The sequence below is a fragment of the Rhineura floridana genome, chromosome 1, assembly GCF_030035675.1.
Source record: "Rhineura floridana isolate rRhiFlo1 chromosome 1, rRhiFlo1.hap2, whole genome shotgun sequence".
Taxonomy (NCBI): Eukaryota; Metazoa; Chordata; class Lepidosauria; order Squamata; family Rhineuridae; genus Rhineura; species Rhineura floridana.
The window spans coordinates 95237660-95262542 of record NC_084480.1 but is presented as its reverse complement, the minus strand read 5'-3'; the positions used below and the strand labels follow the sequence as shown (position 1 = coordinate 95262542).

At 38.6% G+C, this 24883-nt stretch overlaps 1 protein-coding gene across 5 annotated transcripts in view; it reads left to right on the top strand.

The window, feature by feature from the left end:
• DAPK1 (death associated protein kinase 1) overlaps positions 1 to 24883 on the top strand; it is a 128179-nt gene that overhangs the window by 60912 nt on the left and 42384 nt on the right. For all 5 annotated transcript variants that reach the window (XM_061626537.1, XM_061626538.1, XM_061626536.1 and 2 more), the window contains 11 exons: positions 6509 to 6647; positions 7796 to 7925; positions 13324 to 13372; positions 13461 to 13487; positions 13940 to 14092; positions 14730 to 14775; positions 14941 to 15030; positions 16985 to 17077; positions 19951 to 20070; positions 21169 to 21267; positions 21685 to 21783. In XM_061626537.1, coding sequence (XP_061482521.1) covers positions 6509 to 6647; positions 7796 to 7925; positions 13324 to 13372; positions 13461 to 13487; positions 13940 to 14092; positions 14730 to 14775; positions 14941 to 15030; positions 16985 to 17077; positions 19951 to 20070; positions 21169 to 21267; positions 21685 to 21783 — 1045 coding nt within the window. The remainder of the gene's footprint in view (positions 1 to 6508; positions 6648 to 7795; positions 7926 to 13323; positions 13373 to 13460; positions 13488 to 13939; positions 14093 to 14729; positions 14776 to 14940; positions 15031 to 16984; positions 17078 to 19950; positions 20071 to 21168; positions 21268 to 21684; positions 21784 to 24883) is intronic.

Below are 24883 nucleotides of genomic sequence, written 5' to 3'. Positions count from 1 at the left end.
TCATGGCGATACGCAAAACAGTCAGAGAGAATTGAGAGTTCAAAGTGTAAAAATAGAGAGAGAGAAACCAAATCCCATTGGGACTTTTTTCTGTCAGAGTCCTCATAATCTGTTGAAATTAATTAAAAGTCACCCATGTTCACAGAGTACCTGTAATCCTATTACTGACTTTGCCCCATACTCTGACCTTCATCTTCTGCAGTTTAAAAGTTAAAAAAAATGCCTGGCTGATTTTATTTAATTTAAGAAATTTAGCATTGAACATAAGAACATAAGAACATAAGAAGAGCCTGCTGGATCAGGCCAGTGGCCCATCTAGTCCAGCATCCTGTTCTCACAGTGGCCAACCAGGTGCCTGGGGGAAGCCTGCAAGCAGGACCCGAGTGCAAGAACACTCTCCCCTCCTGAGGCTTCCGGCAACTGGTTTTCAGAAGCATGCTGCCTCTGACTAGGGTGGCAGAGCACAGCCATCATGGCTAGTAGCCATTGATAGCCCTGTCCTCCATGAATTTGTCTAATCTTCTTTTAAAGCCATCCAAGCTGGTGGCCATTACTGCATCTTGTGGGAGCAAATTCCATAGTTTAACTATGCGCTGAGTAAAGAAGTACTTCCTTTTGTCTGTCCTGAATCTTCCAACATTCAGCTTCTTTGAATGTCCACGAGTTCTAGTATTATGAGAGAGGGAGAAGAACTTTTCTCTATCCACTTTCTCAGTGCCATGCATAATTTTATACACTTCTATCATGTCTCCTCTGACCCGCCTTTTCTCTAAACTAAAAAGCCCCAAATGCTGCAACCTTTCCTCGTAAGGGAGTCGCTCCATCCCCTTGATCATTCTGGTTGCCCTCTTCTGAACCTTTTCCAACTCTATAATATCCTTTTTGAGATGAGGCGACCAGAACTGTACACAGTATTCCAAATGCGGCCGCACCATAGATTTATACAACTCAATGATACATTGGGCATGCTCAGTAAAAACCAACTGTCAGTGTTCTAAAAGCCAGACTCACAGCTGCTTGACTTGCCTAATCAGGGGGCCACACCTGCACTAGACCTTTATTTCACTTTAGATAGAGTCACGGCCTCCCCCAAAGAATCCTGGGAAGTGTAATTTGTGAAGGGTGCTGAGAGCAAACTCTTACTCCCCTGTGGTTCAACAGTCAGCTGCTCTGATTGTAGCTCTGTGAGGGAAATAGTGTCTCCTAACAACTCTCAGCGCCCTTCACTAACTACGCTTCCCAAGATTCTTTGGGAGAAGCCATGACTGCCTAAAGTGAAATAAATGTCTGGTGTGGATGTGGCCAGGGACAGGTTTGGTTTAAATTTGGGTGGGAGGCTACATGTGCCTGGTGTAGAATAAAAAGGTGGGGAAAACCCTGAAAAAGAATGATACTGTTCACAATGTTTTCCTTTTGGAAAGGAAAGGGGCTTCCCTTCTGCCCAGTGCCCACCCACCCAGTCTCCTCCCCTTCCTGTCATCCTCCTCCCCTCCCTGCCCCTCCCCCAGGTCAGTTTCACCTATCCTAAGCATGATTGCATAGGAGTAAATCCCACTGAACTCAAAAAGGATGCAAATGATCAAACCTGCCTTCCCCTCCTATCCCCTCCCTCTTGCCCCTCCCCTCCCCCTTCCTTCACCTCTTCCTTTCCCTCCCTCATCCCCCTCCCCCATGGTCAGTTTTACCTATCCTAAGCATGATTGCATGGGAGTAAATCCCATTGAACTCAATAAGCATGCAAATTTTCAAACCTGCCCTCTCCTCCTCCCTTCCATCACCTCCCTTCTGCCCCTTCCCTACCCCTTCGTTCACTACTTCCCCCTCCTTCTGCTTCCCTTTCTCCTTCCCTCTACTCTCCCCTCCTTCTCTTCCCCCATGGTCAGTTTTACCTATCCTAGCCATGATTGCACAGGAGTAAATCCCACTGAACTAAATAAGCATGCAAACGTTCAGACCTGCCTTTCCCCTCCTTCCCCTCTCCTCTCCTTTCCTCCCCTCCCCTCTTCTTGATCACTCCATTCTCGGCAAACTTGCACAGGATCCCATTTCTTACTTCCTGGATTAAAAAGCAGAGAAATTCCCTAATAGGCAAAAAAACAAATTCTTCCAAGCGACACAGGAAGTGGATTGGACTGTGAAAGACCAACCCAAATTATGTTTGCATTTTGACAAATTTGTAGGGCAGTACAATATCTCAGAGGGGAGGTCAGGTCTCCTGCTCTCCTGGTGCATACACTATAGCTGCCCAATTCCCCTGCTTTTTAAAGTTTGATAGAAATATTTGTTGGTTATAGGTATGTTCTTAAACTGCAAGGTTTTTTGCCTATTAGTGAATAACCTCATGGTTTTGGGTATTTCTCTCATGCTTTTTTTTAAATTACTATTTAAAGAAATGCCTGTCTATTTACAGTGAGTTCACCTTTCCTGCATTTCATACTGAGAGTCTCACCTGCCCACTGTTAATGCTTTTTTCTTCCTCCCTTTTTCTTCATTCATTTTTTTAATACTAATCCATATTCTTAGTTTCTTTGCCTTCCTTATTCCAGCCTCCACTTCTTCCAATTACTGTCTGCTTGAATTGTTACTATTAAGTTACTTTTCTCTAGTATATACAGGCTGTATAAGGTGTAGCTACTCATGTTAGATGTGTAAGGTATAGCTTGTCATACCATAATCGGATATAATGTACCTTTGGAGATATCTAACAAAACAGATGCCCCCAGTTAAGAAGGAAACTAGTGTGGGATATTGTCATACTAACAAACTTTTAAAAAGGAATTGTATCCTATAAAACAAGGATGGGGGACCTGTAGTTCTCCAGGTATTGGTGGACTCTAACTCCTATCAGCCCCAGCCAGCACGGGCAGTGATCAGGAATGATGGAAGTTGTTGTCCAACAATTTCTGGAATGCCACAGATTCCCCATCCCTGCTCTAAGAGGAACAGCAAGAGCAAACACATTGGGCTGATGCAGCCATACCATGGGGTTGCATGCTTCTTTCCATGTCTCTTTCACCAGAACATGTTAGCCATAGTCAGGGCTAGTTAGGATTCTAGCTGAACTGAGAGTCTGAAACCAAGAGGCTGGTTTCAGGTTCTAGGTTGAAACAGGGAATCTAGTCAGCCCTGTGGATAACATTGCTACCAGTACAATGGTTAACTATGTTTCGAGAAATGTGTGCTCAAGAAGAGACAGGGTGGGGGAAGGATGCATGATCTTGTCAACTCTTGCTGAACCAATCTGTTTGCACCATCCTTCCATACAGTGCTCATAATAACACATATAATCTTTAGGTCAGAATATCTCGGATTTCCTGTTCAGCCTCCACTGAAAACTTGAATGCTTTTCACTTATTGAAGGACTACAGAAAGTTCTGTAAAGTTAAATTAGTTACAACTAGCTGTCAAGGTGTAGGATGCCTTTTACATCAGATTAGTTTAAAATGTCAAAATCATGAGCTTGTTTTAAAAACAAATAATTCCACCTAATTCTTGAACAAGTTTATTCAGTAAAACTAACACACATTTTCACATTTACTGCTGTAAAGAAATGTTAACTGTAGTTAAAAGCAGGACTGTGGAGTTGGAGTTGTGGAGTCAGAGTCGGAAGCAATTTTGGGTGGAGTCGGAAGAATTGTACTGACTCCGACTTCAAAATAAAATTAATATTTTAATATTAATACATTAATATACATTTGCCATTATGAAGGAGTCAGATTCGGAGTCAGACAGTAGAAAAATTAATATACATTTGCCATTTATGAAGGAGTCGGACAGTAGAAAAATAGAGGAGTCAGAGTCGAAGGTTTGACATACCGACTCCACAGCCCTGGTTAAAAGGAAATACACTTGTTAGTATATTTAGTTTTTTGGGGGGTGGGAGTAAGAATTGGATGACAAACTTATAGAAATCAGACATACCAACTAATTTTGAGTAAGGATATTCAGTGAATGCATCCAAATGTGTGGGGTATTCTGATACTTGAACTATTTGAGGTTGAGTAGAAGGCAGAGGATTGAATTTGGACACTGGAACATTGAGTACTAGTATATAGATTCACTATTGGATTGTTCATAATCTTGGTATTGTGTAACCCTTTACCGTTGTTGATTTATTTTAAAAGCCCATTGTGACTTTTTCCTGTCCAGTTCTAGGCTATTCAGAGTATGAATATGTCTCTCTAGCTATTTAAAAATGTCACACATATTGATGGAGCTGCATAAACATTAACATTCAATAATGCACTGAGGATGGCTACCTGCTCTATAAAGAGGTTGATGGTCACTCAGGAGCAATTCAGATTGATAGTGGTGGGAACCCTGAGTACAGGTACCACCCTTGAGACACCCTTGCCTGCCTTTCACATGAAGGTCTATGTACAACCTCTGTGCATGCAGAATGTATTATCACAGTTATGTAGTATTGATGGCACATAAAGGGCAAGTTGCATTTATTTATTTATATTAGTTTCATAAAATAATTTCTCTTAGCAATGTACAATGCATCAAATATAAAGCAAGGTTAAAACTCAACAGAAATACATTAAATTTAGCATCGAATTAAACCGAGCAAAAAAGGATAAAACAAATGCACCAGCCATAGTAACAAAACATTTTTGACATAAAAAGAGCTTGGGAACTACAGCCATCCAACCATATAGAGCAGTGATTGCATGTGCTACACTACATGTCTTCATATTATCAGGAAATCAGTTAATGTATGGAATTCAGTGCCAGAAATAGTCAAAGATAGGGCAGCTGGTGACGTCTGTGCTATGAATTCCAGTTGGGGGGGGAGGCAAACAGCAGAAGAAGGCTATTGCCTTCCTGCCCTGCTGTGGGACTTTCCAGATACACCTGACCAACCAACCACTATTTTTAAACAAGGTGGTGGACTATATAGGTACTTTGTCTAGGGACTGCTGTTATCCCGGAGGTGAGATGAAAGTACCCATAGCCTGTACATGATTGCCCCTGACTCAGCAGTAAGCACTAAAAGTAGCTTAGAGCTTTGAAGTCCATAGAAATAATAAAATCCATAGAAATAGCGGCTTGGCCATTTCATATATACATTGGTAACTTCCAGACTGGATTATGAAATATGTTCTGTGTATCACTACTTGGAAGACTGGAATAGTTCACCTTGTTCAGAATGAGGCAGTTGAGCTGTTATCCGGGACTGATCACAGAGCACATGTTGTGCCTTTTTGAGCTTGACTGGCTACAAGTTAGTTTGCAGACACAATAAAACGTAATGATGTTAATTTTTGAGGCTCCAAACAGCCAGGTTATTTGAGGGAACAACCACTTCCATTCAAACCTCTCCATTTGTTTAAGATCTTCTGAGTATAAGATCTTCTGACAACACACTACTGAGGCTAGGCTGATGGTTACAAGAAGAATATTTTCCTCCACCACCTCATGCCAGGGACAGTTGTGGCTGTTCCCAAACAAAATCATCTGGCTGGCTTCCTCTTGGTCTTCTAAATATTGATTAAGGCATCTTTTCCCCGTTGGGTTGGTATTTCTATTACTGTTGTTGAGTTTCAGTGCTGAGTTTCTTTTATGTTATGGGTTAATTGCAGCCTGGAGACCACTTGGTAGATGGCATATAAATAAGTAATAAATATGATCAGAATGTGGTAATAGGAAATCATGTTTTGTGTAATGGTTTCATTTGGAAATCTTGCTCTCTTAATATTTGAGTTGCTAATAATGTAGATGCTGGCACAGAGGAGTAACATTTGGAACAAAACAAAATAAAAAAACCCTCACACCATTGTCTATATATAATGTTGCAATCTAATTTTGTATAGAAGGAAAGGGTGTGGAGAACCAGTATACTGTTATTGCCAGCTGCTATTCGTCATTGCAGAAAGTGATGGGTAGGAAAAGGACTCTCTCTGTGTGTATACACATTTATTTGTAAGAGTTTCTAGGCAAGTTCTAAAACCAAAATATTTGCGAGCTTTTTAATGTAATCAATTCAGGCAAAGGCAACACAACAATATTTGGAATATATGAACGTTTGTTTCAGCATTGAAAAGCACTTTGTAAAAATCATCAAAGCATGGAATGGTTGAGAGCACACGAAACAGATGGCAGGAGTCAGGCTTTAGAGACTTATGGGGAAACAATGTGTGACTTTTCTGTATTATGTTTTTAAATCCATACATGAATAATATTGTTATTTCTCTTTTGCCACGGGACTGCTAATATTAATGTTTCCTGTCATTAAAAAAAAAAACCCAAACCACTTATGAAGTTCAGTGATTTTCATATATTAAAATACAATGTGTTAATACATGTAGAAAAATAGTTCACTGTACCAGAATAATTTTTTAGGGGACATAATCAAATTTGAATTGTTTTTTTAAAAATGTGTTCAGATCCTGTGCAGGAAGCTTTTAAGAACTGATGGCCTTTCTTAATATGGCTGTACAAAGCTTTAAAAAAAATCAGTAGGGCAAAACGTGCAAGTCAATAACTGCTGCTCGTGTTCTCACAGCGTTGCAGGAGGGGAGCTCTTTGACTTTTTAGCAGAAAAGGAATCTCTGACTGAAGAGGAGGCCACAGAATTTCTCAAGCAAATCCTTAATGGTGTTAACTACCTGCACTCTCTGCAAATTGCACACTTTGATCTCAAGGTATGTTGGACAGGTATTAATTTTGGAAATAGTGCATAAAGCAACCCTTAGAACTCGCATATCATCATAAAATCCCCAGTCAGTGTAAATTACAGGCATACCCCGCTTAAAGTCGCTTCACTTAAAGTCGCCTCGCTATAATGTACATGCTCCATACTCCCCCATACCCCACTTTAACGTACACGCTTCGCAATAATAGACACTTAATGGCATGACGCCGCTGCCATCTAGTGGCGATTGCTGTGCAGTACATGCGTAGATAATTGCTTCACTTTAAGTACATTTTCACTTTACATACACGCTCTGGTCCCATTGCGTATGTTAAAGCGGGGCATGCCTGTACTGTTTTTGTTAAGAGTGTCATGGAGTGTGGGGGACCAGGCACCAGGTCTTTTGCACTGTTCCCCAGATCTCTTGTGCCCCTGCCTGCCTGAGAAATCTCAACTTGTATCATCTCGGTGTCAAACAAGACTTAATGATTGATGAATGGGAGTAATTATTAATTGAAGGAAAAATGGATTTTGAACTGAATGTAGAAAACAAATAGGGGAGAAATTAATTAAAAACTAAGGTGATTTGATTTGAGGTGATCTAGGTGTGGGGTTCAAATTAACTGCAGAATTTATTTTGTTTAGGGTGATTTGGATGGGAAATTAATGGACTTGTCTTGCCTTCTGTGAAATATAAATAAATGTATTTCTAAATCTGCATTTGTATTCTACATACAAAGTAGCATGTGCAAATTTGTGTTCTGTGGCCTGTGCCCCAAACATGTTAAGTACCTAGCAATGCTCCTTGTTCTGGAAAGATCAGCAGATGCTCTATGTTGCACCATTATATTATACAGTCTGGATGCAATGCAGCGTATATGTGCATCTGGGACCTTCTGTCAGTCAGGATTCAGTGTGAAACACCAGTGTGTTTCCACAACAATTGTAATGTGTAGACCAACCTTAATATTTTACATATATACATGCGTTGGTATTGGGGACGTCTGAATGTTTAATATTATTTTAGAACCGCTGAGCCATTTCTGGGGAGTTGCATGCTTAGAGCTTATGAGTTTGAGTACTTGTCTGAAAGATATTTTTCAAAATTGTGGCTCTGCTTTGCAACTGTTCACACATAACCAATATTTTTCTTCAAAGCCTGAGAACATAATGCTGCTGGATAGAAATGTACCAAAGCCTCGCATCAAGATCATTGATTTTGGCTTAGCACATAAAATAGACTTTAGTAATGAGTTTAAGAACATTTTTGGGACACCTGAATTTGTTGGTGAGTGTTTTGCTTCCTTATTTAGCCATTGTAGTATGTTTACATGACAGTGCTGAAGTGGGCTGGTTCTTGTAGCCAGTGCAGAACTGACCTCCACATTCCACATACGCTGGCAACTTCAGTCCATCAGATATGGTGTGCTGAGAACAAAGGCAGTTGATGGACAAGCATAGACCTTTGAGATTGCACAGCAGAACAATGTATTTAGCATGATAGGATAGAGTGTACATTGCCAGGTACCTCCTTGTTTTAGAGTACCACTTGTTTTAGGGCAACCATGAAAGTAAATGCATAGAAATGGCAAGTTCAGCCCTCCTATTCCCATATACTATCTTGGATGTTTGTGACAGATGAGTGGCCTGACTTCAAAACCAAAAATAAGAACCAGTTACAGCAGTTTACAAATGCCTGGTCACCTGGAGGTCATTCTGGGTGCCAGGTGAGAGGCTATTTATTTATTTAATAGTATGTCTATACCACTCACACATTAAACAAAATCTCAAAGCAGTTTACAGGAATATGCTGATGACACTCAGCTCTGTTTCGCTTTTATATCGGACCCAGGTGTTAATATGGTATGAGCTGGTATCTGGAGTTGGTAATGGACTGGATAAAAGCTAACAAATGAAAGCTCAATCCAGATAAGACAGAGGTGGTGTTGGTGAATGATGTATCAATCCAGGGAAGTGGTAGTCAGCCTGTTCTGGATGGGGATCCTTGAGAATCAAGTCTGCATTCTCTAGCTTCTGCATGAACCTGCTTTGCTGCTGGATACTCAAGTGGCATATGTATTTGTAGTATCTTTAACTGGTATGCCACTTCACCCCTTCCTGGAGAGACATGACCTGGCCTCTGTCACCCATACTCTAATAACATACAGGCTAGATGTAATGTACAGTGTAATGTGTTGTACATGGGCATGCTTTTAAAGAATATCCAGAAATTATACCTAGTTTTAAGCATGGCAGCAAGACTGGGACTCAGCACCATGAGTATATTCTGAAAGAGCGTCACTGACTATTAATTTGTTGCTGAGCTCAATTCAAGGTGCTAGTTTGGGCCTTCTAAAAAATCTAAATGGCCTGGAATCAGGGTGTCTAAGAGATACCTTTCTCCCAGATTATCATCATCAACTAAAAACTTGGCTGGAGATCTTTCACAAGTTTTCTCTGTCATCTGAGCTTAGGACAATGTCTACCAGAGAGACATCCTTTTCAGTGGTGGTGCCGAAATTATTGATAGCAGAAGATGGAGAAGTTCCATCCTTTCTGCAAAAACAAGACCAGGAGCGGACTGCGGTACAGATCATGAACTGGTCGTATCGAAAATCACAGTAAAGCTAAAGAAGAACAACAAAGCAATCATAATGCCAAAATACAATTTAAATAACTTCCCAGAATAATATAAAGATCAAATAAGGAACAGATTTGAGGCTTTAAACTTAGTTGACAGAGAACCAGAAGAACTATGGAGTGAAATCAGAAACATTATCAGGGAAGAATGCAAAAAGACAATATCTCAAGTTAAAAACAGAGAAAGACTGAAGAAACCCTTCAAATGGTTAAAGAGAGAAGGAAAGCAAAAGCAAAAGGAGATAGAGACACGGTCAGAACCCTAAATGCAACCATACAGCGACTAGTACGTAGGGACAAAGAGAACTATTACAATAGTTACTGTATAGAAACAAAAGAGGACAACAAAAAGGGAAGTACAAGAGCCCTATTCCAAAAGAACAAAGAAATGAAAGGGAAATTTAAACCAAGAGTAGGGAAGTTGAATAATCAACAGGGGGCAATACTGATTGACCGAGATGAAATAAAAGGAAGATGGAAGCAGTACACTGAAGAGCTCTATAAAAGAGATGCCAGGATGACAGATTCATTCATGGAGGAACCGTATGATGAAGAATCAGAAATTTTAGAATGTGAGGTGAAAGTTGCTCTTAAAATACTTGGAAGAAACAAATCACCAGGAACAGATGGCATACCAATACAGCTGCTACAAGCTACTGAGACTGAATCTGTCCAAATTTTGACAAAAATCTGTCAAGAAATGTGGAAAACTAGACAATGGCCCAGAGACTGGATGTGTTCGATATACATCCCAATTCCAAAGAAAGGGGATCCCAAGGAATGCAGTAATTATAGAACTATTGCCTTAATATCCCATGCAAGTAAAGTAATGCTCAAGATTCTACAACAAAGGCTCGCACCATATATGGAGTGAGAAATGCCAGACGTCCAAGCTGGATTTAGAAAGGGAAGAGGCACCAGAGATCATATTGCAAACATACGCTGGATAATGGAGCAGAGCAAGGAATTTCAGAAGAAAATCACCCTGTGCTTTATAGATTACAGCAAAGCCTTTGACTGTGTAGTAGATCATAAAAAACAATGGAATGCTTTAAAGGAAATGGGGGTGCCACAGCATCTGATTGTCCTGATGCGCAACCTATACTCTGGATAAGAGGCTACTGTAAGGACAGAATATGGAGAAACCGATTGGTTCCCAATCGGAAAGGTGTGAGACAGGGGTGTATTTTATCACCCTATTTGTTTAATCTATACGCAGAACATATCATATAGAAAGTGGGATTGGAGCAAGATGAAGGAGGTATGAAGATTGGAGGGAGAAATATCAATAATTTAAGATATGCAGAAGATACCATACTACTAGCAGAAACCAGTAATGATTTGAAAGAATGCTGATGAAAGTTAAAGAGGAAAGCACAAAAGCAGGACTACAGCTGAACATCAAGGAGACTAAAGTAAAGACAACAGAAGATTTATGTAACTTTAAAGTTGACAGTGAGGACATTGAACTTGTCAAGGATTATCAATACCTCAGCACAGTCATTAATCAAAATGGAGACAATATTATAAAAACAATAAAGGTTAAAAACATTGTATGTCTAAGGCAGAGAGAAATGAAGGCATTCGCAGTCAAAAAAGAAAAGTTCAGAGAGCAGCAGGTGGCTTATATTAGAAAGAAATTACAGCAATTTCAGCAAGGTGAAATTAAAGAGGAGTGTGAGAAGTAAAAATAGAATTTCTGTGAGGAGAAAAAGCTGTTGATATCAGTGCCTATACTGAAGAAAAGGAACAGCTAAAATTGATTTAAATACTCTGTGAAATAAATATATATGTGTGAAGCATAAAAGTGTGTTCACATAGCCCCTTACATATAGTTACATATAAGCAAAGACAGAAGGCGGAGAAAGATGTTTTATTATCTGTTTCTATCAGGCAACAAAATAGTCCAATAAAGACATGAGGGGAAAAACCTCATGCATCTTTCTAAAATAGACTCATAATAACTTGGAAAATATAACACCAATAACAGTGTGGAACATTCATACAGTACAGTATAGGGAAGGAAAACAGAAGGAAGCATTGTATAAATAAACTATGAAAAGCAAAATTGTTTTCCTATCCAAATAAGAAAAGGGAGAGAGCATAGAACAAAGGCAGTGATAAAGGGGGAAAAATCAAGTAAAGAAACCAGGCATTAATAAGGTTTATAATGTGGCAAAAAATGAAATTTGAAGTCAGGAGGAAAAGGAAGAAACTTTTGTTAAAATAAACTGAAGAAAAAATGTCATGGATAACCATACAGAAATCTTTCACAAGATACTGAGGGAGTTAAACTGGCTTATATCCAGAATGCCAATCTGTGAAAAGTCAGGGAAACGCCAAAAGAAGACTTCCAGGGCATGTACATTTACATATGTTAAGAGAGTGGAACAGGGGAAGATCTCATACAGAAAAGAGATTAACAAAGAAATAAAGTTGAATATTGTTCATCAAGCAGAAAATTAAAAACAGGAAGGTGTAAAAGAGGTATGGTATGTTTTATATGTTAGCAAAAAACCCACAGCCTTTTGAGTGCCAAACACATAATTAGTAGGCAGTTTGATATGTATGTGTCAGTATTACTTAGCCAGATATTTCAGATGTGAGTAGTGATTACTACAGGAAAAGGTCACTGACTTTTTAGTAGAATGTATTCTCTTTAAGTATTGCCCATCGTCTTTAACAGTGTTTTCTAGGTAATATTCACCAATTTAACACACTTTTATATCTGTAAGAGTTGTGATTTTAACATTCTGCCTGGGCATGCCTGCCTGGGCACATATATATTTATAACAAAAAGCCACAGTGAAACCAACATGATAAAGCACCAGTAAAATAGCAGAGATAGGAGCGGGAGAAATAATTTGTTAAAAGCTCAAGAGAATAAACTGTCTTACTGTGCAATTCTATAAATGCTTGCCTCTAAATTCTAGTGAGTTAAATGTCTGTGTGGGTGTTTGTGCATGCACTTACAGATTATTGGAGCCCTAATGTGATGCCCAAAAGTTGATTGAGTAGGTGACATTCAAGTGTCCTTTAGGAAGGTATCCCACAACTGGGATACTAGCACTGAGAAGGAATCAGCAGTGGTACGTGAGGGGGCTGGTGGAGCAGCAGCAGTGGTGCTTTAGCAACAGGAACTGAAACAGGTGGGGTAAGGTGGCAGTGAGGTCAGGGGAGTTCCAGAATAGAGTCCTGGGCTGCACACGCATCTGCAGGCCTGCCATCCCCAACCCAAAGTTCCCCAACCTTTGGTGCAGCACCAACCACCTCAAGGAGGGAGCCACTCCATCCTCCATTCCGCATACACAAATGTGCTGCTGGACTTATTTCTCATCACCATCCACCTGATCACTGAAGGCAGGTCACTCACGAACTGACGCACAGGTTCATATGGAAGTAAGCACTCCCAGACTATTACCTAGAGATTTATAAATCAAAAACAGCACTTTGAGCTGTGCTCAAATACAAATTGGATATCGGTGATTATTTTTTTTATTCTAGTGAGATGATCCAATCAGCAGCCTGGCTTCCATATGCTGACCCAGCTGAAGTTTCTGGATAGTCTTCAAAATCAGCCCTGTTACAATATACTGCAGTATTCTAGTCTGGATTTTTCCAGAGCATGGATAATTGTGGCAACAGTACATAATGGAATGTATTGTTTTCAAATATAAGGAACAGTGGATCATAGCTTAACAAGCTTGTATCTTACAGAACAGTCTGACCCAGCCTTGTAAAAGTTAAAAAGGGGTTAGGATTGTGATAAAATTAAGTACAAAGTGCTTATAAGTGGATCTCCACATATATAAACTAATACAATTTGTAAACTGATGTAATTGATATATTTGATTCCTACTGGAAAATTTGCTTTTTCCAGTTGTTCTTTCTAGACCCTCACCTTGTGGAATGTATACTTCATAGATGAAAGCAGTAGGATGTATTGTGTGCAATTTCAATCAGGTTGTATAGAAATAGTATTGTTTTTGTTTGTCAAACTGCCTGCTGCTTTGCCTATTTACTAAAGCTACTGCTTTGTCTCTTAGCTCCTGAAATAGTAAACTATGAGCCACTGGGCCTTGAGGCAGATATGTGGTAAGTGCTCAATTTTTCTGGTACTTGAGTTGTTTGTAATTTTGTTGTATGTGTTTGAGTAGTGATCTTCTCCCATCTTCCTTTCTAGGAGCATTGGTGTAATAACTTATATTCTGTGAGTATTAAAACTCTAAAATCATTTTGTTTTACTTTTGAGGATATTAATTCAATGCTACAAACTTATAGCTAAGGTCACTCATCTATCCAGGTCCAAAACAATCTTATTAAGAACTAGTTTTGAATACTCGTGCATAAGTTTCAGAACATATACTTACAAAGCGTAATCTGTTTCTATTCTTATTTTCAATATTATGAATTATTTTTATGTTCACTTATTTGTTTTGTTATGAATTGTGTGTTTTTCCATGCAACCAGCATAAATGATGAAAAACAAAGGGATATGAATTCCGATAGTTGCAGTCACTGAAAAGATAATATGAACATGAAATCTTTTTTAAGTTATTAGGCTGAGCCTCAGAATCACTTTTTTAAAAAATCCATGCTAGAATCAAGCTTTTTATCCAGGAATCGTGATAGTTAATTGTGATCAAACTTCTTTTTTTACAGTCTAAGTGGTGCATCACCGTTTCTTGGGGAAACAAAACAAGAAACATTAGCCAATGTGTCTGCAGTGAACTATGACTTTGAGGAAGAATTCTTCAGTAATACCAGTGCTCTAGCTAAAGGTTTTATAAGAAGACTTCTAATTAAGGATCCAAAGTGAGTTTCTTCCAATGTTTATTTTGTGACATTGAGTCACAAAATGGGAATAACTAGTAGGCCTCTGGTTATGGACTAAAGGCGCATGAGGTCATCACTTTACTGAAGCTAAGCAGGTCCAGGTTGGGTCAGTACCTGGATGGGAGACTGCCTGGGAACCACTTGTATGCTGCCTTGAGCTCTATTATGAAAAAAAAGCAGGATATAAATGTAGGAAAATAAATATTAGGTACCCTTATCCGTTTTCGAGTAAGACAGATCTCCCCTGCTCTGTTGATCCAGGCTTTGAAAGTTTCTGCCCACTTCCAGTTTTATATACATTTGATAATTTTTTAGTTCTTCCATGTTTGTGGCCCTATATAAATATGTAGTGATATTAAAAAGAACACTGTGAATAATACATTAGAGCCAGTCTGGTGTAGTGGTTAGAATGTTGGACTGAGCCAGAATTATGTTCAAATTCCCAGGGAACTATGAAACTGATCTTTAGCCGCTCACCATCTCTCAGCCTAACCTACTTTACAGGGCAATTGTGAGAATTAAAAAGGGGGTGACATGCATGCATGCTTGAGGTATTTGAAGAAAAGGCAGGATATAAATATAATAAAATAAAACAAAATTGTTTCTCCTTCAAAAGGAAGAGAATGACAATTCAAGACAGTTTGCAGCACCCATGGATCAAGGTTAGTTTGAAACACATAGATTATCATATCCTCATTATCTATTTTGTTACTCAAGTTTGTCTCATTGCCTCTTTTTTCTCTCATATAGAAGACAGTATCTTCTGCCTTCTTTCTCCTTCACTGTAGAATATAGCATTTGAAAGTGTTATTTTAATTTCCTCACAGCCTAAGGATACCCTTCAAGCACTAAGTAGAAAAGCATCTGCAGTAAATATGGAGAAATTCAAAAAGTTTGCAGCACGAAGGAAATGGAAAGTAAGTTCTAACAATTCTTTACAATAAATGTTGATCTTTGCCTTTGGAATATGTATCAATAGCCTGGTTTGCATACTACGTTAAACCATAATTAATGCTTAACTATGAATGTGCAGCATGCTGGTGTATACTGCTCAAAAGTCAAAAGGTCAGCAAACCAGAAGCCTTGATTTGTCATGTCTTCTAAATCCAGGCTTCTGGTTTGTTTCTCTCCAAACAAACAGGTGGTAGCCAAGACTTGTTCTTGACTTATCGCTCATGGCGTGAGTCTGGATTTGGAAGACCTGACAAGCTAAAGCTACCTGTTCACATTAAACCATAGTTAAACATTAAGTATAATTAACATGTCTTGTGAACCCAGCAATATATATTTGCATGTTAAAGCTTTTGAGAGTTTCATCACTGCCTTAAATTATTTGGTCCAAATTCAGTCTTAAACTTCCTGTATGTTTATTCAACTTTTAGAGTGAAATTGGTATGGGACGTTACAGCTGAGCAGTGTATAGCGTTTTCAATGTATAGTTGAGAAAGCAAAGAGTATCAGCAAGATGTAAGATCATTAAGGAGTTTATTTCAGATTGTAAAAAAGTGACATGCAGGATAACTTTGAAGGAAGAGATGTAGTGCAGAGTACATAATTACCATTGAGGTATAATGAGTAGGGAGAGAGCCAGCGGTTAAGTCCAGCAATAGAAAAGGGAATTCCTTATTGAAACGAGATATTGAAATGATTGTGGGTGTTTGTGATTTCAGCACTATAAAAAGTATTCTAATTTTATTTATTTATTTATTATTTGATTTCTATCCCGCCCTTCCTCCCAGCAGGAGCCCAGGGCTGCAAACAAAAGCACTAAAAACATACTTTAAAACATCATAAAAACAGTCTTTAATACATTAAAACAAAACATTTCTAAAAATATTTTTTAAAAGCTTTGAAGACATCTTAAAAAAAAGTAAAAAAGTTAAAAACATAGTTTTTTAAAAAGGTTTAAAAAACATATTAAAAAGCAATTCCAACACAGACGCAGACTGTTTTGACCTAGATCTGACTCCCTTGTGACTTTCTAACATGATAGATCACTTACAAGAAAATTAGATTCCCGTCAAAATATCATATTCCACAGTGGCACAGTTGTACTATATGTCACACAATATGAACATGACAGTATTGACTACATGACTGCTTGGTGGCATATTTCATTCAGATGCTTATTAGCAATCAATCACAGATGATCAGTGGACATTTCCTCAATGGGGACTAATGGTTAAGAAGAAGAGTACCCAGATGTTGCTGGTCTACAACCCCATCATCCTTTATCATTGGCTATGCATGGTGGGGCTGATGGGGGTTGTCGTCGAACAACATAAATAAGCAAACAAACATCTGGAGGTCACTACATTGGCCACCCCACCATTACATTTTTATTTTTTATATTTGGTGGGCAATTTGTCTGCAGCTTGCTCTGCAGGTTAAAGGAGGGAGGGGGAATGAAAATTATTGCCAGTTCAAATTTTGATACAATAGGTGTGGGGGAGAGGGTTTTAGCAGGAGTCAACTGGACTGGAAGCAGCTATTGGGAAGGCTGTACTTTCTTTCTGGGACTCTGATGTAGGATCAAATAGTTTTGCTGTCTGGCATAGAAATCTATTTGTTTCCTGCTGAACAGATATTGCAAAAACATCATAAAAACATCCAACCTCTTTCATCTAAAGGAAACTATATTTTATAGCATGACACCTAGAATTCTCACAGAAGCAGGCAGTGTGTAACAATATTATTATCTTGTGGCAAATTGACCATATAAAAATATAGGCCTTAGAGATTTAGCTTGACCATTATAGCTACTAGCAGTTCAGCAATATCGCCTGGAGAACTAAAATCTTATCAGACATGATTCCTATACTAAGTTCTTATAGTTTCACATAAATATTTGTCTCTTCTCTTTTATAAAAGCAATCTGTACGCTTAATATCATTATGCCAAAGATTATCAAGATCCTTTTTGTCCAGAAGTAACATGAGCGTAGCTAGGAGCGACGACACTCTGGTAAGTAAATGCTTGGAGTATGGTGATTAACATAGAATGTAACATCTCCTGAACTGCAATGCATGCAGTTGTAATGTGCCTTGTCGGTGGTTCATACTAATGCCAAGGAGATGATAAATGCAGAAATGAAACAATACGCAGACAATATCTCTAATTTTAGGTAGATAATTAAATATTGCTCAATCACTACTGCGCTCAGTATTTCTGGGCAAAGCTAATTTATTATTGTAACCTTTACCTTATCAGTGAAAGTTTTTAGCATCATTAATAAGGGCTATTATTCAGAAACTAGCCAGAAGCCCCTCATGTGAATGAAGAAGGGCAGCAGGTATTCAGAAAACTGGACTGACGTTCTGGCTCCCTCATTCATACTAGCCACCTTAATTGCAGCAGTGGCTTGGCTGATGAGCATTGGGGTACTGAGGTGTAGGAGGATTCTCTCCCTTTCTGCTTACATTGCAGTCCTCATCCAAACTGGCATCTGTATGATACAACTGAGAGTGTGGCCACATATTTGCTTGGGTGTTAACAGTGTAGCAAACAAGGGCCTTGTGCAAGGGACATAAGATGAGACTGCCATTCCCAAGAAGCCACTAGCAGGCAGCATGGAGGAAGATCAGTAGGGAAGCCTAGGGCAACGGGAAAGTTGTGTACAACTCCCCCAAGACCAGCTGCTGGATCATCATCACATCGTTGTGATTGTTCATCTGGTCTGGTAGTTTTGGCCCCACCTCTTGTTTGCATTGTGATAAATGAACAAAGGGACTTGGATGAAGGAAGATGGGGGTATCTGTGCTCCATTTCCCCAGTGGCCCTTAATCCAAGCTGCCAACTCCCTGTTTGCTGACTTGCTCTCTCTTTTCATATACTCCACCTCTCTTTTCCACAACTCTTCACATTTTTATGGTGACCATCTGCCTCAGGAAGTTGAATAAGATAGTAATGCTAACTAATAGCCGTGTGTCCTATATATTCAGTTTGTCCTGAAACAAAGCTATTCAGGACCAGCCCTGAATGGAGACTATAGCATGTAGACTTGATTTCAGTACTCTGTAGGCTATTTGCTCACACAACATGGTTTGCACTCAGATCTGTGGAGCCATGCTAGATGTATAATTCATACACATTATGCCACAGGCTATGAACTCCATATGGAACATTCAATGTACATATGTCTACAAAGATTTAGCATAAGCCAGAGATTAGTACACACCAAAAACTAGTTTTTTGTTTTAATGCTGCACCACAGTTTAATGCTAAACCATAGTTTAGTGATCACAGTGAAGAAATTGGAAACATCTGTGCTCTGGTTTAAACTTACTGTTGTTTGTCATTCTGTCACACTAGGCAAAACTGTGGTTAGTTTAATCTATGGTTTATTGAAACAAGCCAAGCTCAGTTCATGATTTCTGGCTTGGCTTTTTTCAATAAACCATAGTTTAAAAGTTGCCATAGTTTGCAGTTCTCAGTTCAGATGTAGCAATGAACTGGGCTTAGTTTAAACCAGCAAGCAGATACTTTCAATCTTCCCCTCACATCTGTGCCAGGGAAAGGGAACTCACTCAAGCCTGAGACTCAAGTAGGCTTATTCCCATAATGATAAACTATGCTTTAGTCCACTGTTAGGCCTTATCTATTTATTTGTGTTTATAAAACATATTTGGTTGGTTGGTTTGTGTCACAAACCAATTTGTGAAGATTTTCTGAAGACCAGACAAATAATTAGTGCTCAAGGCTCTTAAAACTTTTTGTTGGTATTGACTTCTGAAATGAACTGGGTAGACTATGAGATTCAGAAATGGCAGCCCTCTCTTTCATAATTTCCATGTCTGATGTAAAATAAAGTATAGATAGAAAGCTGACACTTTCAGCAAAGTTTTGTGTAGAGACTAATAAATAAGACATATTTTGGAATAAGAAGCCCACATCTGTGAGCTGTTGGTTTCATTGCCCTTATTGATGGGAGTGGTTTGGGAAATACTTTTTTATATACTTTTCACCTGAAAGCAGATATATTATCTCTTTTGAGTCTTTCATATTTATAGTTGAAGATGTATAAAATCAGTAATATTTTTGAGGTTTTTTCTGCACTTTATTAAATGCTTCCTGCATTCAGCTGCTCTTAAATACTACTTATAGGTATCGAGCAAACATTTTTTCCCTTAGAATTAAAAGACTTAGGCTGCAATCCAATACACACTTATCTGGAAGTAAGTCCCTTTGAACCCAAGTGGAGTTTAGTTCTGAGTAGAAATGTATTGGATTGCAGCTTAAGGCATCAGAAATTCTGCAGAGTAGCACCTTACTCTCATTTTGTCCCGTTGCTAACTTCCACTTTTTTGTAAATAAAATCCCTACTTATTATTTGTTGTTCCTTTTTAATGCTGAATCAGTTGTCTTACTAAACTAACTTTCCCGTAGAACGGATTGCACCCTTGTGCCACTATGGTTTAAAACCTATAAGCTCAAGATAAAAGTGATTGTAGCAGTTATGTTTTACGATGTTGCTCAATCATTCTTGGGAAATAGGTACTGCTTACTCCTGTTTTTATTTTGATGTTGCTTTAAAAAATATCTTAAATTATGAAATGCCAAACAGCTCTTTTAAATCATGGGGTGAATAATACGTGCAGACACACAACAAGGAGACCTCTTAATAGAGAAACTAAAGTCTCTCCAAAGTATGTGCAAATACTTTAACAGCTTGATTCCCATTAGGAATGGCAGTCATACTGTGAAATTATGATATATTGCTGTTGACAATTTTATTTCCTTTCCATACCATCACAACGGAAGTACCTTCCATCCCGAAGCTAACAACTCCTTATATCTTGTATTTCCCCTTCTATCTGACTTTCTGGTTAATTTATGAGGATGAGGAAGATTCATTTGTAATGAAAGCCATCATTCATGCCATCAATGATGACAATGTTCCTGGTCTCCAGCATCTTCTGGGGTCTTTGACCAATTACGATGTCAATCAACCTAATAAGGTATGTTGTGGTTGTCTTGTTATTTGCTCAGTAAATAGTCATCCATCTATTTTTTAAAAATAACTATCATTTTACTGACAAACAGCAATCATCCATAGACTCATGAGCTTTCCTGTTTCACTTCAGGAAAATCTTCCTGGGAAGGTTTTAGAGTACATGGTTTTTTTATTTATTTGTATATGGAGTACCTACCTCTCCCCCTTGGTATCTCAAAAACATCCTTTATAGGCTTTTCAAGTACTTTTTGAGAAAATGTCCAACACTTTTAGACAGTGGTTTCCATTCTTGAACTACACTTAAAATGTGGATGTTTTTTCTTGATAGCTATGCCAAATTTACCTGCATTTGTTTCTTATTTTTCTGTCCTGGTGAAAAAAAGTGCATAGTTTGTTCCTTTTCTTTTTCATAAATAATGTCTGAAAACTGCCAGTGTACCACCACCACCACTGTTTTTCTGTGTAATTAAACATACTCATTTCCTTTATCCTTAAATCATAATTTGTCTTCTAGATCTTTCATTGTCTTTGCATCTCTCTAATGAATTCATTCTTTATAATTTGTCAATATCCTTTTTGATTTGTACGCTGCTCTAGATAAATCTTTACAAAGCTTAAATATAGCAGAACTGTTCTTTACTACGTTGTGGAAACAATATTCCTAATAATGCAAAAAAAAAAAAACCACCCAACAACCTGCTTGTTCGATGTGGGATTTTATTTGTTTCCTCCGCCACACAAACTCACAGAGCTACTCCACATGGTGCACCAGATCCACTCTAAATCTTTCGCAGAAATACATCTTATTAGCCAAGTATATAATGTTATATGTTCTTTTCCATGTTTGTTCTGCTTTAAATTCACTTTATTACTGTGTGCTATAGTTATTCCATTATATTTTATTTTTGTTACTTTTGTACTGTGGTTGTTTGCTGTTTGTTAAATGTGTCTAGACTGTCTTTCATGGTGATGTTAACCCAGCTCTTGAAAAGCAGAGTAAGGGCATATGTCTGAGATTTTGCATAAGTAAAAGCATACATTTATTTCCAGTACATCCTTCTCTGAGAAAAATGCTCAGTTTTTAACAGTTTGTTCTTTGCAGCATGGGACACCACCATTTCTGATTGCTTCTGGATGTGGAAATATTCAAATGCTTCAATTATTCCTAAAGCGAGGTGCCCACATTGATGTCCAAGATAAGGTAAGGTGAGCTAATTGTTTGATCACTGCTGATATCTAAATGTGTCACTTATTTGCAGTACATTTTAGAAGGGAACAAACAGATTGAACATTTGTTTTCATTGTTACAAATGAACCCTGTAGAGTTCAATCACTCCTCTACCTTAGCAATTCGTATTTTAAGTATGGCTAAAACAACTGCATTCTCACCTATTTCTATTCAGCACTTTCGTTAGTACTGGAAAGTTAATACCCATATGAATTTGTTTGACTTTAGCCAATATAGTGAGTGATAAATAAATAAATAAAACTGTTCTGCTTTGGAAAAAGTCCCTTTGTTAGATATAGGTATTTATCCTAAATATGTAATATTGTCCTAAACATGTTGCTGAAATTTACTTATGTTTTTATTGATTGCCATGATTAATATTTTGGACAGGCAGGATCTAATGCAATCTATTGGGCATCTCGACATGGTCATGTGGAAACTCTGAAATTTCTCCATCTAAATAAATGTCCCTTTGATGTTAGAGATAAGGTAAGAGCAAAAGGTTTAAACTGTTTAAGCATTATTTTTTAACCTTTTTTATTATGTGCATTGCAATGCTATTCTATTTTATACTTCTCTGTTCAGAAGTAAGCCATGCACTAAGGTGGCTTGGGAAGCCTCTCTCAGTGTGGAGGTCTGTGCTACATACAACTTGGGTGGGAAGCTGCTGCTAGGAGTTCTCCACCTAGTTGTATCCTGCGGCAAGCCACAAAGTGGTATTTGGGGGGCAGGGCATCAACAGTTTTGGATTTGTTTGTTCCAAAGTACCATACATCCCCCCAAGGAGCTTGATCCTTGGGCCCTCGGCTTCAGTGGTCTGGAGCTGACACAGTAAAAACAAACAAAACCTTGCTCCCCTTCTGCCCTCAGATGCAGCAATTGCTTCTGTCTGTAGCACTGCTCCTGGGCAAAGGGTTAGGGTTGCTCTTTTAGTTGCCTTGTAGGGCCTATGGCCTGAAAAGCAGAGTTTTTAAAATATTTTTTTTAAAAACAAACATTTGCAAAGTAAGCAATAAATCAGGCGAAAATAACCAGTGTGACATTTTAATGGGTTTTTTTTCTTGTAAACTGACCTGGGCATATGGTTGAAAGACAGTATGAAAATGCCTGGAATAAATATTTTCAAACATGTTGTCTTTGAAGCATCTCTGCATGTTGTAGGATAGTTGCAAAAATGCCTCTCTGCATGCTTTTGACACCGGGGTATTCAAAGAATGTCAGTAAAAGCTTGCAAACAGTCATTTAGATCAGGGATTATCAAATTTCTACCCTCCCCCCAGACCTATTTGAGACAAGTGAACATTACTGAGACCCATCAGTCACAAAAGGTGGAGTAGGGACAGAGACAGTGTCAAATGATGGCAGATGGAGACAGGCTTCGGCATAATTATCTGGCAGTTACTGGCATCGCTTTGTACTGATGTTTAATCCATCTTTGGAAATTGCTAAATTCTTAAGCCACAATATTTTCCCTGCAGCAAGGAGTTCTATAATTCAGCTTTCTTCAATCTATGTACAAGAATTTGCTCTTGAGGTAGTGTGATTCAGCTTTCCCATTTTAGGCAGAATTCAGAGGCGCTAAATGGAGAAGGTTTTTTTTTTATATATTTTCCCTTCCCACCTCCACATCCCTTTCAAAGTATTTTTACCCATCTCCTGTGATTTTGTTATCCCATTCTCCTTTCACACCCAACTTGTACCTTACTCTCTTCAAAACTGCTAGTTTGTTTCACTCCTCCTGCCTGGTCCTTTTACATTCATCGTTCACTTCCTCCTGACATAGCTCTCCTCTCTTCTCCCCTTTCTATTCTCAGTTTATTTTATTCATAATAATAGTAATAATAAATATTAAACTTGTATGTCTCTTTCTAATTTCCTTCAACACCTCTTCTGGCCTGTTCCCCTCAGAGAAAGGAGACCTTCCTTCCATCCTTCCCTACTGAATGTCTCTTGTCTCCCAGCTATCTTTAGTCCTCATGCCAAGGAGTTGATTGGGGCTGGCATTAGTTCAGTCAAACCTCTGGCGTGGCTAGGGGGTGAAGAAAGTGAGGAGGCAGCTGGCAAGCAGAAATTGCATAAGACCCACTGGTAGATCCTAACTGACTGTTTGAGAAACACTGATTTAGATAATAGTCTACATAAAATCAATCCGTGAACATAAGCAACCAAAATTTATTTCCTCTCTTTTGTGCAACCATTACTTGTTAATGGTGAAAACTGAGGTAAAGTTGTATTATAAGTGGTTGAACCTAAATGCATATAATGGGGCTGCTAGAAGATGATTCACACACACACACACCATTGAGGGTTGGGGCACGGTGCTGTATGAGGGAGCTGTGACACAGGGGGCTAAGGGGGAATCCCTAAAAGTTGAGCAGAAGTACTTTCCAAAAATGGAGTTCCTACTCAGAAGTTTTCCTTGTCTGATTATTTCTGGGAACCCCCCCACAGCCCTCCCCCCAGTGCCACAGCCCAACCCACTGAGCAGCATTGGGAGCAGCATTGCCATGGGGAGGATGGAACAGGGAAGTCAGTTTCCACCAGCCCCGTTATGCACACATACCTCTGGATCCAACCCACTGTATTTTCTAACAGACATGGTCTCATCTCTCTCATTTCTTGTTATTAAAGCTGTAAGGAATGGAGAGAAATGTGACTGTATTGTGGCTTTTAGCATGCATTTCAGTAATGTATAGCAGTAGTTTATATATTGTCATCTCTGGCCTCCTGATACTATTTCCAACACACCACACTGAATACCCCAGTCTAGTTGCAGTGGCTATAAACTCTAAATTTGCCTTCCAAAGCAACTGTATCTTTCATATACATCAAGGATGGAGAACGTTTGGCCGTCCAGATGTTGCTGAACTGCAATTCCCATCAGCTTCAGCAAGGATGCCAATGATGATAGGAGTTGTTCAGCAACATCTGGTGGGCCAGTTGTTCCCCACACCTGATGTGTAGTATGAAAGAGAATTCTGTGATTTAATATTTAGATATTGTTAAGTGCACAAAATGTCCCTGTACTTCCATGGTGTAAAACAAAAGAACAATTTAGTGACCAGACCAAAAATACTTTAGAACCTTAACCTCGAAAAGGCTGCTTGACTGCTTTGAGAAGATAGATTGTGTAATAACATTGGGTCTGGCCTTCTACAAGCAGGCAAGACAATCAAGAGAAGGCTAAATTTGAAAATACTGTATGGCCTTTACTAGTATAATAAAATGGTGGAATGACCAATGCCTTATTTTTCCTTTGAAAGTAGCAATGGAGCAAAAGACCAAGCTTCTCTATATAGGTTATTCCCATCAAATGTTTATAGAAACTAATATAACTCATAATGTGGGGGTTACAGTGCCTTGCAAAAGTAATCAGACCCCTTACCAATGCTCTCATATTACTGAATTACAAATGGTACATTGTAATTTCATTCTGTATATTTTATTTTGAAACACTGAAACTCAAAATCAATTATTGTAAGGTGACATTGGTGTTATGTTGGGAAATGTGTGTAAGAAATATAAAAAACTGAAACATGTTGCTTGCATAAGTATTCAACTCCTGTGCTGTGGAAGCTCCCAGTTTACA